Source organism: Ictalurus furcatus, chromosome 12 (assembly GCF_023375685.1).
Source record: "Ictalurus furcatus strain D&B chromosome 12, Billie_1.0, whole genome shotgun sequence".
NCBI lineage: Eukaryota > Metazoa > Chordata > Actinopteri > Siluriformes > Ictaluridae > Ictalurus > Ictalurus furcatus.
The window spans coordinates 10,918,215-10,936,068 of NC_071266.1; the positions used below are offsets into that span (position 1 = coordinate 10,918,215).

Below are 17,854 nucleotides of genomic sequence, written 5' to 3' on the forward strand. Positions count from 1 at the left end.
TCTCTCCCAGTGTCTGTCTCTCTCTATTTCTCTCACAGTGTCTGTCTCTCTCTCTTTCTCTCAGTGTCTGTCTCTCTCTCTCTCTTTCTCTCACAGAGTCTGTCTCTGTCCATGACTTACTCACTATCTCTCTCTGTCTCACTGTACATCTCTCATTCTTAGTCTATCCCTCTGTCCACCTCTCTCTTTCTCTGTCTGTCTGTCTCTCCTTATCACTGTCTCTGTGCATCTCACTCAAATCTCTGTTTGTCTCTATCTCTCACTGTTAGCCTGTCTCTCTCTTTATATTTCTCTCTCCCTCTGTCTCTCTGCCTACCTCTCTCTCGCTCCCTCTCTCGCTCCCTCTCTCGCTCCCTCTCTCATAGTTTACATCCCATCCCATCAATCAGGCTCCACACACCTCCTCACGTCTTCACTTATCGATGTTGTTGGACAGATTTGCTGAGATTTACACTGACAATAGAATCTGATATCTGTCTCAGTGCTGCTCCGCAGTAAAAATATCATTTATTCCTCTATTAATTTAGAGCAACGGTGCGCGGTTAATAATCCTAACATGCAAGTAGGTTTTTTTTGTTTTTACGATAACAGCTAAAATGATGATCGTGATAATAATTTGATCGATGCTGAAATCATAATTATTTGCCCAAGTAATTCCTCCTATATTGCACCTTTATTGTTTAACAAAATATATAAATCTAATAGGAGACTACTCCTTAACCACAATAACTCAGTGGATCTTTTAAACTCCTAAATACAAACGGAATTAGACTCCTAATAAATAAATAAATAAATAAATACATAAATAAACTACCCCCATTTTTCAGATTTCCTACCAACCAGGGATCATGTCACAAACATGTCTTTCCCACACTCGGAGGAAAGTGCTATTCGCCCCCTTCTGCATACATGAGCTCACAGACACCCAGGATTGCCTAGTGTCACTGTGTGATTGACAGGGGAGAGAGAGTATGCCCCTCCCACTCAGAGAGCACGACCAGTTTTACTCTCTAGTCTCCCGGCAACGGATGGCTTTGGCACTGTCGGGATTTGAACATGCGATCTCCTGACTCCTGACGTTACGCCAACCGCTTTTCTGTTGCACCACGCATGGGCAAGGTGAAACATAGTTAAGCTGAATTGGATTATAGGGAGTGTTGAATCCGTGAGCCGTCCGTACATGTATTTAGAGAGCGAGGGCAACATCCGAGTGCCAGCTCTCTGCAGATGTCCACTTTTTCTCGTTTATCTACGCCTGCCAAAGAAGACGGACCTCCCAGAGAGCCCCCACCTCCTGTTCGGATTGTGCGTGCACACTGAGCTATTTCCTATCCACACACGCAGGGTTTGATGTTTGCGTGTTTCACAGGCCAAAACGCACATGCAGAAATCCTTCCGACTAAACACGGAAGGAAAATATCCCACTATCAAATAACAGTGACTATAGACACACTGATTGTATTTGAGGCCTCCACTCAACCAGTCTTTATAAACATTTAATTCATCCTTCCATCCATCCATCATCCTCTTCCTGTTCATCTTCAATCTCGCTCTGCTCATACGGCGCTTCTTCCTTCTTCTTAACGCTGCAATCTATTTGCATGCTAAAAATCTGCTCGGCCACCTCTCCTCTCCTTCCACCCCCCGCCCCCCCTTTCCTCACCTCCATTCTCCATCCCTCGCTCCATCTCTCCACGTCATGCCCTCACTCCTTCACACACACACACACACACACACACACACACAATAAAAGCGGATGAATCAAATTCTAAAAAATAAAAAACAAAAAAAGCATTGGTGTTCAGAAGTGACCATGAAGATTTTAGATAAAAGAGATAGATTAAAAATAGAAGGATAAAAGAGGAAGAATCCATGAGAGACAGAAGGAAGGAGGATAAAGTAATAAAGTGGAAGGATAAAGCTGAGAGATGAAAAAAAGAAGAAGCCTGAACGGCAGTCTGGAGGCATGCAGGGACATCTGTTATCACAGGATCCGAGTCCAGGAGAAGAACTAATGCTATACGCTTGCTAACAGGACTAGCGTTCTCCTGTCATGTTTCAAATGCGGCAAAGAGCAGACATACACCCACAAATTTGTTCTACTCGAGAACGTCTTACGAGCACTGCTGCTTCTCGAAACGAAGCACGAGGGCTTTCATGGTTCTGCAAGAACACGTGCTGATCATTAAGTTCAATTAGAGAATGGCCTTCTCTCTAAAGCAGGACACACAGGGCGACTGGGTTCATACTGCCCGAGACCACAACAGCTCCTTTGATCAGCGGATATCTCAGGACTCCTCCAGTGCCAAGCTTCATCAAGCTACAATCCGGAGCATGGCGTAAACAGGAGCCATTTAGTGTTAGTCTGCTTACAGACACTTCACATCTTTGTGGACACCTGACCATCACACCCATATGTGGTTCTTCTCCAAACTTGTATAGAATGTCTCTGTACACTGTAACTTTACAAGTTCCCTTCACTGGGTTCCAGCATGACAATGCCCCTGTGCACAAAGTGAGCTCCATGAAGACGTGGTGTGTTAAGGTTGGAGTGGAGGAACTTGAGTGCCCTGCACAGAGCCCTGACCCCCACAACCCCACTGAACACCTTTGGGATGAACTGGAACACCGACTGCACCTCAGACCTAATCACCAACATCACCTGATCTGATTAATGCTTTTGCAGCTGAATGAACACAAATCCCCTCAACCACAATCCAAGATCCTCCCCAGAAGAGTGGAGCTTATTATAAAAGCAAAGGTGATACTAAATCTGCATATATATATATATATATATATATATATATATATATATATATATATATATATATAAATGCATGCCAACTAGGTGGTTTTAGTTTGTTCATTTTGGTTCATTTAATTACACTATATGGTCAAAAGTATGTGGACACCTGACCATCACACCTATATATGTGTGTGTGTATGTGTGTGTGTGTGTGTATATATATATATATATATATATATATATATATATATATATATATGTAATAAGCTAAGTATGAAAAACGCTGGAAGACATTTTGTTAAAAAGTCTCCATTTCTCCAATGTACAGAGACTACTGGGACACCCTGTATAATCTGTCAAGCCTTTTTTGTTCTCTTTAACTTGACAACATCCTTGACTGAGCGCTTGATAATAAAACAACCTGATGATGGTTACCACACATCCTCAAAGTGGCATAATCAATGGATGCCTGAGATACAAGTTAAAAATAGAGACAATGCCAAGCTGCTGTTCTTCCCTTCTCTCGTCACTTGGAGAAACTTAATAAACATGAGGCATTGGACGGTCATTAAAAAGCCTAGTACATCTATTATCACCAAGAAAAAGAAACAATTCATAAGGACCCAGACTCAGCCTCTGTATATTTTCAATAAACTGCCGTTGGATCATTAATCCAGTTTCCATTTTCTTTGGCCGTTTTAACCGAACCCACTCGGCTAGCGCCTGCTGGACCGACGCTGCGATTTTACAGTAACAGTAACTTTTCTTCTGGATATGACAAGTAAATTACAGGCTTGTCAATCCCAGGGTTATTTTTTGCATCTAATGATAGAAACATGCGCAGAGAGGCAGGAGGAACAATCGCAGAAACACTCGAGAACAGTTTCAGCATTAATGAAGAAATTCGGCAGGCTTTAACGGGTGCGTGATGAAGGAACGCTGCTGCATAAATGATTATCACTCATTAGAACTGAATCATCAGGACGAAGAGCAGAGCAGAGAGAGTGGAAAAATGCCGGTCATTGCCCCAAGCAAAAGGATACCTAATGTTGCCATAGCGACAGATTAATATGCATTATAGGAGTGAATATTTGGATTTTGGGATTTTAATTTCAGGGTTGTTTTTTTTTTTTTTCTCAGAAATTTTCTATCAAACCATTTTGTCATCAAGTTGCCCAGAGGACTTGTCCACGACTCCCTACTGACCTTGGAGCAAAACACCTCCTTGTTGTGGCATTTGTGAGTCTTTCACAAGTTCTGTGACTCTTTCAAACCCTGCAGGGTTCATCTCCAAACAAAATTTAACACACCAGTTTTAGTTGATCAAGAACTTCTTAAAGCAATGATTAGATGGTCAGGTGGGCACGATTATGGTTGGCGCTAAAGTCTTCAGGAAGATATAGCTCCAGGAACAGGGTTGGTGACCACTGTGCTAGAGATTCAGTGTGGAAACAGTGACTAAACGAAGAACACCACAGTACAGTGCACCAAAACATATTGTTCTAGAACAACTTCACAAGACACTATCTAGACTCTATCTAGTTTTCCTGTTTGGGCATCTGTCGGTTAGTCCAACTGATTTTGTTGCAGACTTCTGTGCAAGTTTTATTTTTTCTGCATGGAAGAGTCATCAGACGTGCACGACCATGCAAATGCACAGCTTAAAGGGAGCAGTGTTTATCAGGACAGGATAAACACTGGCTACATAAAGTCACCCTGGCAAGGATTCATGAACTTGTCTATTTTCCATGGTCTGCATTAATGCACAGAAGTTGTCAGACTTCTGAGATAAACTAGGTTAGCTGACACTTTTAGCCTAGTTAACTGGACTTGAGCTTTATCGTGGATGATGGGCTAGTTTATGAATTTACGATTTAAGTACTAGCCTTAAGTATTAGTACTTAGATCAGTGGTCACCAACCCTCTTCCTTGAGCTCTACCTTCGTACAGGTTTCATCTCCAACTAAAATCTAACACGCCTGTTTTAGTTGATCAAAAAGGCAATGATTAGATGGTCAGGTCATGAATATGGTTGGAGCTAAAGTCTTCAGGAAGCTAGATCTCCAGGAACAGGGTTGGTGACCACTGATTTAGAGCAATACTGATCCAAACTCCAGTTGGCAAGTTATGTGAAGTAACAGAGATGAGACGCATGCTGACTGTAAGAGGAGTGGAGACGGGGACGATTGCAAAAACTGTCCAGAGACCCAGTGCATTAAAATGTCACTGCGGCATATAATTCCTACTGGTGTCCCTTATGGCCTTTAAGATAAGTTGGGACCTACGTTTTACATTTATAGTATTCGGCAGACGCCCTTATCCACTGCGACTTACATTCGTCTCATTTATACAACTGAGCAGTTGAGGGTGAAGAGCCTTGCTCAAGGGCCCAGCAGTGCTGGGATTTGAACTCACGGCCTTCTGATCAGTAGTCCAACGTCTAAACCGCTGAGCTTTGTTTTGTTTTTTTTTTTTACAAAAAACACAATTCAAAACTTCGATGCCATGCTGATAGTCAGCATCAGCTCTCAATGAAACATATCCTTACAAATAAAAAATAAAAAACCTCCATTAAAATAAAAAGAAAAAAAAGGTTTACGAAAGAAGCTGAATCATCCTGCAATGTCGAAGCCATTCATAACTGAACAATTCAGCAGCTATTTATAGCAAAAGAACATGAGAACAGAATAGCGAGGTCTGGCATTTGGGAGAAATGTTCCTGTGATCTAAAGGTAATTTCAGTGGAAATGTAAAGAGTCCGATCACACTTTCTCAAATTGACGCCCGATAATGTGATTAGATGTTTTTCTGTGTTAAATTAGATTTTTTTAAAAAAATCTCGTTAAAGAACATCCATCCAGCTGGCACTAATCTCAGAGCTGCTGTTATAGCAAATCAATCAACATCTCCTGACCAATCAGAATCCAACAGCTCTGTGGTATCGATCAATCATCTTTACACCATCTTGATTACTCTTATTCTTTAAGTGTTGTAAGTATTAGGTTTGTGCATCCCTACTAAGATATCCTTTAATCCAACAGCAGTGTTGCAAAGCATGAAGATGACTAATGACATCATGCAGCGTTTTTCCCTCCACTCAGGAAAGCATATTTTACCAAGGAGCCGAGATTCTGTAATCGCCCACGAACAAATATCTAGTGCATTTCCTGCTCGGGAACACTTAGAAATCCTGTCATTGTTGCCCTTTGACCCGTGGAGGTCATTATGGTGATCGAGAAAAAATCCTGAGTCTGGTTGGGAAAAAAAAAAGGAATCGGCCGTAGTGATTCTGCAGCTGAAATCCACTTATAATTGCTAATTACTCAAATAAATATGAGAGGAAAAAAAGAGTGAGGTAGAGTGCTCCACTTTCATCCGAGAAGCCCAAATCAGGTTGCTGCTGAATATTGAGACATGACAGATGTACAGTATACGTTCGCTTTATGAGCGATGGTGTGTAATTTTATGAAAGGGCAGAGCACGGGCTGGAGCGCCTGAAATAGAAAGTCCGAAGAGCGAGTCCAAAAACAACATCACGGTTACAGATAGGATACATTTAAAGAGAAGAACACATGTCTGAATGTGATTGTGTGTGTGTGTGTGTGTGTGTGTGTGTGTGTGTGTTTTTAAGGAATTCTGAGGGCTACAGGTGCATATACATACACACACACACACACACACAAACATCTGTTGCACATTTTCCCTCAAAGCACATAAAAAGCTTATTAACAAACAAATAATAGAAGAATGTATGAGAAAACACAGAGAGAGAAAGAGAGAGAGAGAAAGACAGCGAGAGAAAGTGAGAGAAATAGAGAGGAAAGAGAGAAAGAGAGCAATAGAGATTTAGAGAGAGAGAGAGAGAGAGAGCGACAGGTAGAGAGAGATAGAGAGAGAGAGAACAAGCGAGAGAGGGACAGACAGACTAGACAAAGAGCGAGAGAGAGATAGACTAGACAGACAGCAAGACCGAGAGAGAGATGAGAGCAAGAGAGAGAGACAGAGAAAGACAAAGAAAGACTAGACAGACAGACAGAGAGGGACAGACAGGCAGACAGAGAGAGACAAAACGAGGGAGACAGAAGAGAGAAAGTAAGAGAGAGACAGACAGACAGAGAGAGAGACACACACAGACAGAGAGAGAGCGAGAGAGAGAGACAGTCAGTGAGTGAGAGAGAAAGACAGACAAAGAAAGACTAGACAGAGAGAAACAGAGAGAGACAGAACGAGGGAGACTGAGAGAGAGAGGGAAAGAGACAGTCAGTGAGTGAGAGAGAAAGACAGCCAAGAAAGACTAGACAGAGAGAGAGAGACATAATGAGGGAGACAGAGAGAGAGACAGTCAGTGAGCGAGAGAGAAAGACAGACAAAGATAGACTAGACAGAGAGAAAGAAAGAAAGAAAGAGAGACAGACAGAGAGACAGACAGACAGACAAACCGGCAGTCCACAGAATCTTCCAAACTTATAGTTTACGTTATACAATGATATTTAAGGGTTAGAGTTTTATTTGACAGAAGTTTTATTTCTTCCACCCCTCCATGTTAGTCGATCTCTCCATCTCTCTCCCTTAATACGTTACAACGTACGAATAAAACGTAACACTCAAAACATCAACATGCATACGATGCTGCTCATCTACATGTAAACCGCTGCCATGGTTGCAATATTACTTGGTCTTAGGCATGCTTTTACACTTTGACCCTAAATATGAACAAAAGTGGCTCAAATGACACGCGCGGTAACCATAACAACGCTCTTAGCAGTCCTAGCTAGTCTAGTATCGGCTAACTGACTAACCTAGTTTGCTGTGTGCAAAAATGCACGGACTGTAAAAAATATTTATATGACCAACGAGATATTTTTGATTCATCATGTCGTAAATCTCCTCTTATTCACTCACTAACAAGACACTATAACATGACTTATTTTTCACCGCCATTTTCTCGTCCATGTTTGTTTTCCTCGCTTGTCCACACCCCAACTTGCGACCTGATTGGTCAGGAGGTAAAGACGTGCATAATGTCACAAAAATTGTACTTTTTCAATATTGGTGATGACAAATAAAACGCTGGTGACAGCACTTTTTAAACATGGCCGCACATGGCACCTTGCAGCTGCTTCTGGTAGGATTTCATGCAAAATGTAAAAAAAAAACAACGTGTTTTGCAAAATTTCAACAACAAAAAAAACGCCCAAAAAAATGCACAGCTATAAATGTTATTTTATTTAAAAATGAAATGTAAAAAATCCTACAGCCATGAGTACATTTTTAGAAATCAGCACAAATAAGACCAGTTTTGGTTTTAAATATATTTTTTTAATGGGGGTTTCATAGTCTAATCAGTCGCTTTATTAAAAGCGTTTTCCTGCTGTCAGGAAAGTGTGTTGCAACCTAATTTATCGAGATTATTGCTATCACATCATCGTACCGCCCCGATCCTCGATGATAAAGTTTACACGTGCAGAATGTTCAGTTTGTTAAAAGAGAAAGAGGCAGTGCTCACCGGAGTTCTCCTCGCTCCTCAGGCACCAGCTGACCGCATCCACGGGAATACGGGAGCTCTCGGCATGCTTAGGCTTCCTGAAAGAACCTGCAAGCGCGCACACACACACACACACACACACACACACACACAGAGCAGATAAAGACAGAGGAGGAGAGGAGGAGGAATGATATAAAGGGAGGAGTTAGGGAAGAGAGGAAGTGCACAGAGAGAGAGAGAGAGAGAGAGAGAGAGATTGCTGAGTTAAATCTTTCCAGATGGGGTTTTAAGGTGGGTGATTAAGGCTGAGTCTCTTTGGAGTGTGTGTGTGTGTGTGTGTGTGTGTGTGTGTGTGTGTGTGTGTGTGTTTGCGCGCATCAGAACGTTCCTTCATGTTTGCAAGCAGCTCTGCTGTTCTCTCAAACAGATTCAGTCCATAATCATGTGGCTGTAATTGATTTACGCACTTTAAATAGTTCCTCATGCTGGTACTGTCCTAGCCGACCCTATTCATCTGTATGTGTGTGTGTGTGCGCGTGTGTCTGTGTGTGCCATTCTCTCTAACTAAGTCCCATCATGAAGCTTCAAAGCCAGAATGTCTTTGAAGCACACAAATACACCTGTAAAAACAAGATAGCGTGAATCAGGAGAGAGGAATGTCAGCTCTGTATCAGGACACAGGAAAAAAAATAAATAAATAAATAAATAAATAAATAAAAAATATTGTACGCTGGACGCAGGAGATCACAGCATCAGAAATGCATAAGTGTTTGTCTGACTATCGAATTTGGAAGGACAGAACGAATTCTACTTTACTCTACTGTAAGCCACCGAAAGAAAGTCCTCTGGCTCTCAACCTGTGAGCTGAGGCCCCACGGTGGTCCGTCATGGTACTGCGGGTTTTTTCATTAAAATTTGTATTTGACTTCTAGCAGAAGAACTTATCCAGACGTGCTTTGTACAAAACCTCAGTCAAAAACATTCCCTCAAGCTAACTCAATAGGTCAGGGTCTGAGGATAATAGTACTATTGCTGGGGAGAGATGGAAGACCATGTCTTGAAATGCTGTTCTGGAAAGGCAGGGTTGAGTGTGCTGTATTTTTGCAGTGTGTGTGTGTGTGTGTATGTGTGTGGTTGACCATCAGTTCAAGGAATGATCTAACACACCGGGAAGAGTGTTGTGAAATTCCAGATACTACCGTCTCGATGTGCAATACCACTTCAGAAATGAAAAACAAAACAAACCCTTTAACCCTCTATTGCATGAATTATTACATTTACATCAGAAATCGATCTTATGGATTGCTATTATTTCAATTATAATAATATATTTTTTAATTTAGGGGGGTAGTTGGTAAATTGTTGCCGTATGGCAACAGTGTGCAATGGTAGAAAGTATCATATAGTCATAAATAACACGAAATGTATGAGATTCCAGTTCACAATGCACCTACAGTACTAAGCATGTAAATGTTATATCTTCTAGAAAGTAATTACAGTTGTAAAAAAAAAAAAAAAGTATGTGCATGGATTTACTCACTCAAAATACATACAAAAATTAGATCCTAAAATGTTTTCGGTGAAAAAACTTTAATTCTTTCTCTTGAAACCTAAAATTTAGAAAATAAGGTGCAATAGAAAAATGTCTGAAATTACAACTGTTTTTCTTACTTTTAATGTGAAAAAAAGGAAATAAACTATTAGAGAAGCCCGGTGTGCTGTGTCTTTTCTGCTGTGTAGGCCTGTTTCAATTCAGGAATGCACATACAGTACCACAGTTTCATACACCCCCCCCCCCCCCCCCCACTTTTTTCAGTTACATAGGAAAATAGTAGTTTTGTATTATTGCCTATCAAAAAATTGGAGATAAATGAATTGTTACCATATGGCAACACCATGCAGTAAAGGGTTAAAGATCTCTTAACGTTTTTCACCGTCATGCTTACACACTTACAGACAGTGTACAGAGTGAATAATATGCTTTAAGAGGAGTAATAAGTCGAGGGTTTGGGGGTTATTAGACGTGTCAGCACTGCACAAGAAAAATCTTCAAAGGCGGAGATAGAAAAGGGAATTTTACCACCAAACAATGGCACTTTGCTAATGGCACAAATGATAAAACATGTTGGTAAAACTTTATTTTTTAATGATTTTAAAGCTGACTGAATAAGCTTACTGTATACTGTTGTTACAAAAATGGCAAGAAAACTATAATAAAGTATAAAGTACATCATATCATTTTTATATTACAGTTTTTTTTTAATCTACCTTTTTTTAACCCTTTTTTTTTACCTCAGACTCTATTTTCATGACCTCTTTGTTGATACTGACTCACAAGACAGAGGTTTGCAAAGTCAGACGTGAAGGTTCACCTAGATCGAGTCCATGCGGTGTTAAAGAAACTGCAAATGTGTGTCTTTTCCCTTTTTCTCCCTGCAAGGAGACTTCAGTTTGCATTTGTTGCTCAAACTGAAAAGGTAGAGAAGCGTAGTTTTCACGTGTCTCCATAGCAACAAATCGAAAACCTACATATGCTTGGCTAAACCGTAGATGTTTGCACATCTGCTGTATGAAAGGGAAGCAAATATATATATTGTTTTAAAATAATAAATCGGAAATCACAGCCTGATTTCTGTATCATCACTCTGAATTTATCAACCATGACCAACAGATGGCGCTGTACTCCTACAGTAAAGTGCACACGAGTTCCCACATGTCCTAATGTTAAGTTCTTCGCCGCAGCGAGTAGAGGAGATGAAATCGCGGCGTAGCAGCGTGTACCTGGAGACTTGGTGCTGGGTCTGAGAGGCAGCATGTAGGGCTGTCGGGGAGGCAGCATCGGAGAGGACGGGAGAGACAGGGACACTCCTCTGGACAAACCCAGCCTCAGGACGTCCTCAGTGGGGTACGGCTGCACCGGCAGGGGGCCGCTACCTACGTCACCTGGAACCATAAGACCTCCTTCCAGAGCCTTATGGTGGAACCTGGGGCTCAAGGTCTCACCATCTTGGAAGAAATAAAAGATAGAGGAGGGGAAGCAAACAATTAGCATGACTTACTCACTGGCATTTGTCTTTGCCCTATCACGCTTCAATAACAGAACAGAGAAGGACCGAGGGAGGGGGTTAATGCACAAAAAGCCTGATTTTGTGTCAGATTTGCAAATTAATGCTTCTGTCAAGATGCGACACTAAAGATTTGTTCCTTAATAAGGAAAGAAATTGACACAGGCAACCGAGAACAAGCGAGTGGTGTGAAAATAAAAGTGGAGTCTTTCCACAACGCTTCATTTTTATTTGATTTTATTTTTTCCACGAGTCATGAGTCAGAAACGAAGCAGTGTGGCTTGGCGTACGTATTTTGCATCGATTTTAAAAAGCATGACACTGTAGCAAGTTGCTTAATGAAGGTAAGGTAAGATTGCATCATGGTCATTCACGTGGAAAAGAGTCTGAGGGAGCAGGAGAGAAGTCCCTTTAGTTACTGTGCATGTGAGCAGCTGAGGATAACATTATTATCCAACCAAATAGTCGTGAAAACAAATTGACGCGGGCTTTAATGACGGCCTGTAACGACCCTAAGACATTGTGGGATTTTAATTGTGTGCTACAGAAAGTCAGCAGAACAACGTTCACACAGAAACTCACACCTTTCACTCATCAAAACACCACGTCGTCATAATAATCATCACAACGCCAATGTCCATCTGTCCTTTTTAGCTTTCCAAAATGCTTGTGACCGGTCCTGCCGGGTACCGCTGGGTTTCAGGCACTACATCTTCAGCCTCGTAAAAAAAAAAAAAAAAAAATCTCATTACAGCCATTATTACCGGTGGCACTTTTCTCTCCAGCCAGTTAAACCCACAGTGAAAACAGACGGATGCACTGCCAGGGCTTCGTGTGTTTTTTTTTCCTCAGGGGAAATCTGAGAACAACTTTTTACGATTCCAAGAGCCAAAAAAGCAGCTCTTTCTGTGGTCCAGGGCCTAATGCTTTGAAACTGATTCTAAATACCTACAGCTTTTCATTAAACTGTGAAAAAAAACAGCACATGTGTGTGTGTGGGCCAGGAGTGCAGCCCATCTCTAAAAGCTCAGACCTTCCAAACTTCTCACACACACACACACACACACATACACACACACACACGCGCACAAAATAAATAGCACAGTGTGAGCACGAGTGTGAGTGAGTTGTGAAATCTGAACACTTATCCCTTCTTACACTTCTAGAAGCTCACAAGTGTCAGCAATTGCGTGAGAGCAGAACACTGAATTCGGCTTTGGAAACTGACGTTAAAGCGCACGACTTACGGCTGTCTGTTTCAACTCCCAGGGAAGTGCGTCGCGTTTAAAAGGAGGAGGAAATACTTACGATCGACTCAGAATGTAGTGAAACTACGGCGTGGTGCACGATTAAGAATGTAATACTATTTATTATTCATTTATTACATATTAGAAGAGGTGTGTGTACGTTTTCATCCAAAACCAGATTCATAAAACAGGTTCGTAAAGGGTTCGAGGCACGTTTACATTTAGCCCCACCCACAAAACTCCATAAAAGGCAAAGCTCACGGAAAGGCGAACATGCACTAAAGCTTCCAGTAATGCAGCTCAGCCACTGCAGAGCATCAGCTACCATAAACACACACAAATTCCTCCTCCTTTTATAGTGCGCCGTTACTTTTGCCCTAATTGAACGGCTAGTAAAATGGATTATGTTCAAGTCAACAATATGAGGCGACTGAGTTTTTATTAAAATGGTGTGTACTTGAATTAATACAGCCCCTCTGAAACAATTGCAACGGCAAGGCCAAGGTTTACTTTTCTCCAATATACAGCTTTCTGGTCTTCATGTTGGTTTATCCTTTTTAACAACAAATGCAGTCTTCACAGGTGAAACTGAAGGCTTTAACCAAGGGCTATTTACTGTTTAAACCAGGGGTGTCCGATCTTATTCGGAAAGGGCCGGTGTGGGTGCAGGTTTTCAGTCCAACCACGCAGAACCAAATCACACCTGAGTCTATTGAAAGCCAAGATTAAACAGGTGGAATCAGGTGTGCCTCCTGCATGGTTGGAATGAAAACCTGCACCCACACCGACCCTTTCCGGATAAGATCGGACACCCCTGATATAAACAATCAATCTAACAGCACACACCTGGGTAACAAGAAACACCTGTCAGTTGCATGTTCTAAGATTTGTGCTCGCCTACAAATTGGGTGGTCTGATACAAACAAAATGTTCTATAATGTTTAACACAACTACACAGAAATACCAGGAGATAAAAGCTGAAATTCTAACATCTCTTCTCATATTCATCTTTTGATCTCAAACCCAAATGTGTTCTGTCTACAGCACAAAAAAAAAAAAAAATGAACCGGCCTTGCCGTTCCAATAGGTTCGTAGGGGACAGTGAGTGATTTTAACTTGACCGTGTAAAAAAAAAAAAAGAAATCGCAGTAACTCATTGATGATTATACGATCTGAAGTAAGTAGTGAGCCTACTTAAGTAACTCAGGAGCGAACGTTTTTTACAAAACAAACAGGACTAACACACGTGTTGCTTAAATGTTCCTGAGAACAATTTCCGAATAAATTCCATCGCAATACACATTGTTAGATCTGAGTATTGTGTAAGTCCTGTGACATTCCTGCTATATTGCCCACCCCGAGTAGAAATTATTACACCAGTACATTAGAAATGTGTCAGCAGTCTATGTATTTTATGCCTGTGTTCATAATACTGCAATCAGTTCTATATTTCTACTCCACTCCACTCCCCTTACTGCCTCATTCAGCCAAGATTAAATATTTATCCAGCTATAAATCATTCATACGTGGTGGAAATCAGGGTTTGGTGCCGTGCTGCAGCTAAATACGTGCTGACAAAATGAGAGCGAACGTTCCCAGCGACTCGTTTTAACCAGGATTACTAGGGTGACTTCACACCATCGCTCTGAACAAATATCGGATTCTGACCGAGCCAACATTTTGTCCCGTCGTGTTGCGGAGAAGCTGTGCTGAAATTCACAGAGTTCTCCCTCAGACTCACGCGGCACAGAAAAGTCTGCAAGGTGTCAGGAATTTCAGAGGCATGCACTACCCACGGCTTTTGATCCAGGGTTTTTTTTTTCCTTCTTTTTTTTTTTTTTACATGAAAGCCTTCCAAGAACATTAACATAAAAAGCTCTGTTTTAGCTGTGGGCAACGGTGCGAGACGCTAATGTTGAGCTTTTTATCTGAGCTGGTGCAGAGAAAGTAGAGATGGTGCTTATATAGTAAAAAGAAACAAACTAGACATAAACGGAATTATAACAAAATATAAACGTCCGACAATAACGCAACAATTCAAGCATTAACACGAACTAAAGCCAGGAATAAAACACTTAGCCGCATACGGTTACAGGGAAATAATCGACGACAGTGATGCAGCGGAGTTTCCGTTCCCACCCCTTTAACAGCACGTCTTGATGTGCTTTATTCCTCTTTTACACCACAGCAATTTGCGCATTACAGCTTTTTATTTTTTCTGTTCTTGCCTACGTTACAGCAGCTATAAAACCTCACTTGCTCACCAGCCTCCCTCTCCCCTGCAGCTTGTCATGTTACGAGTCCTAAAGAAAAAACTGTGTCCAAAGCTACTGGTGGCCTTCTACCGCTGTGCTACAGAGAGTGTTTTAACATACTGCCTCACAGTGTGGTATGGGGGCTGCTCAGAAGCTGACAAAAAAGCTCTACAGAGGGTCATCAATACAGCGCAGAACATCACTGGCTGCCCTCTCCCCTCACTACAGGACATTGCAAACATCCGATACCTACCCAGAGCGAAAAACATTGTTAAGGACTCTTCTCACGCTAGTTTGCCCTCCTGCCCTCAGGAAGGCAATACAGGGCAATTAAAATGCGCACTGCCAGATTCGTGAACAGTTTCCATCCAAAAGCCATCCAGTCCCTAAACTAAGGGCTATTTGTACTATTGATATACAACACTTACTGTGGATTGCACAATAACTGTTTGAAACCCTTAAACTTGCACTTTCTTATTTTATCTGCTGTGGTTTAGCGGGGTAGTTGGTATGTTGGTATGTAGTTGCGATGACAAAAGGTTTCTATTCTATTCGATTCTAAACCGGACCGCAAAGCGTAAACCCTTCTGTCCTGAAGATGTCGGAAAAGTTTCTTACGACACACTACGACACATTCCATAAACGTCTCCTTACGGAAAACATCAACCATTACGCGGTTTTTAATCTGCTTATAAGCTGTTACTATAGAAACAGCAACATATTAGAACGAACGCGTTACTATAAACCCGCGCTAGTGTCAGAGCTGCTGTTATGTTATCGTGACCAATCAGGATCCAGGATTCAATCGAGAGGACGAGTCTGGAGCTTTCGGACATCAAGGTGAAAGTGTAAAATAACGATCAGGGTGTCTTCGTGTGCCGTTGTTTAATCCCAGATGATGTTATGTTTTCTCACTAGGAAAGAAAGAGAAAAAAAAACAGAACACTTCCTGTCGACTGCTCAGGAAGCAGGAAGTCATCTAAATATAAAAGGGTTGAAATGAAGCATGTCATGTTTGTCCACACCACACACCCCAGTTCTTAGCTTCCTTCCTTTTACTTTAATTACAGCACGCCCACAGCGATTTATGGATGCTTACCAGAAGGCAGCTGTGGCGAGCAAAAGTTTTCACACCCTTAGATGTTGTTGTGACGTTGTAGAGAGTTCACTGAGCATTCACGATAATCCACTTGAGTTGAAAGTGCTTCATCATTAAGTGACAAGGTTTGCGTTTTGTAGCGGGGAGAGAATCTAAATCCGAATTCTGGAATGTTCAAACAGAAAACAAAAAATTTTAGTTTGTTTTTTGTTTTTGTTGTTGCTGAAAGGTTTTAACGAGTCAGTTTCCCCAGAACGTAATGTACGGAGACATTTGTACGCCCGTGGTTTGACGCCATGCAGGAACATACCGACATGTTTAGAAAACACATCTTGGGGAAAGTGGGGGGGGGGGGGGTTCGACAATTAAATGGAGATGTAAATACACAGCAGGCGAGCACATCTGGGACTCGCGCAACAAAAGAAAGCGTTTAACATCTTGCAGTTATTACGCTGATAAAATCCATCATCCGCTGACATCCGGACTCGTTTAAACATCCGTCTACGCTCACTTTCAAGAAGCCATCAATTTTCACAAGGCTCCTCAATTACTCCACAGTTGACTCATTAACTTGTTTTTTAATGCTACGGTGATTTACACTACAGGCACGTTTACACGTTACGTTGGGTTTTTTTTTTTGCGTGTCTAATTTGTTTAACATAAGAAAGAAAATACCAACAGAGGTGTGTCATCTGTGAGCTTATCCAATAAAAAAAAAGAACAATGAACAATGGAGAACAACATCATTTCACGGATTAAAAAATACAACATGTTTTAGGGTTGCCAGATGTCAGACAATCCGGTTTTAAAATCCTTGGGTTGTGCTGTTATAGGAAAATAATCAGGTTCTGTGATGAATCTGAGTTACTGTTACCACCCTGAAGTTGATTATTTTCCTATAACAGCACGTCCTGAAGTGTTTTATTCCTCTTACACCACCGCAACATGCCACTCTAATCATTTTGTACCTGTTAAAGAACGACATGTCATACATACTGTTTATCCATTTATAGCTACATTTATTTAATGCCGTGGAACATCCGTAAACTCCTCCGTCGGAAAACTGTTACTTAAAACGTTACTTGATGCTTTAACTCTGACACTGGAGACTCCTTCCGTAAATGCTTTAAAAGAGACGCCTGCTTACAGAAAATTTCATTGTATCGACGATTACACACTTTGTCCACTGTGAACGAGCTGTTACTATAGAAACGATAATGCATTAGAACGAGCAGAATAAACATTCCTGGAGTGTGTGGAGAGACAAAGAGAGCGAGACTGCTGAGTCAACGGGGATGTGGGCACCATCACAGCTGAGACAACAACATCTAACAACAACAACAACAACTAAACCTGCTTACTCACACCATGAATAGAGTGAGAGCGCAGAGGAGTCGGCCTGCTCTGACAGGCCCATCTCTCTCTCTCACACACACACACACACACAGATTCCTTATCTAACCCTGGCTACACCATATATCAGTCTGCACCTCTCCAACATCAAACTAAACCCACAGAAGCAACCTTTACCAAGTCTCCGCTCCAGAAGCAGAAAGAATCCTAAAATCCAATACTCGATGTCCACAAAGTCGATGGAGGAAAGCAAGAAAAAACAACAACAACAAACAACAACGAAAACCAGGAATTTGAAGTTACAATTGTTTTTATATATATATATATATATATATATATATATATATATATATATATATATATATATATATAATTTATATTTCTCCTTCTAGACACGGATTAAAAGTATCAGTGCACCAGTTTTTCATTGTGTTTTTTTTTGTTTGTTTGTGTTTGTAAATGCAACTCGTTCGCTGGCGGGATGTTAGCAGTTTTATATGTCGTGATGTATATTGTGCATCATACTGTGAGCATCGTGATATGATATTTTGGGCATTTCGCCCACCTCTACTATTGAGCAATTATGGAGGATTATTGTTAAAAA

General features: G+C 41.2%; 1 protein-coding gene across 1 annotated transcript in view; it reads right to left on the reverse strand.

Annotated features, from left to right (window-relative positions):
• tanc1a (tetratricopeptide repeat, ankyrin repeat and coiled-coil containing 1a) overlaps positions 1-17,854 on the reverse strand; it is a 70,757-nt gene that overhangs the window by 38,039 nt on the left and 14,864 nt on the right. The window contains exons 3-4 of the mRNA XM_053637263.1: positions 11,013-11,237; positions 8,253-8,339 (exon numbers count right to left, since the gene is read on the reverse strand). Coding sequence (XP_053493238.1) covers positions 8,253-8,339; positions 11,013-11,237 — 312 coding nt within the window. The remainder of the gene's footprint in view (positions 1-8,252; positions 8,340-11,012; positions 11,238-17,854) is intronic.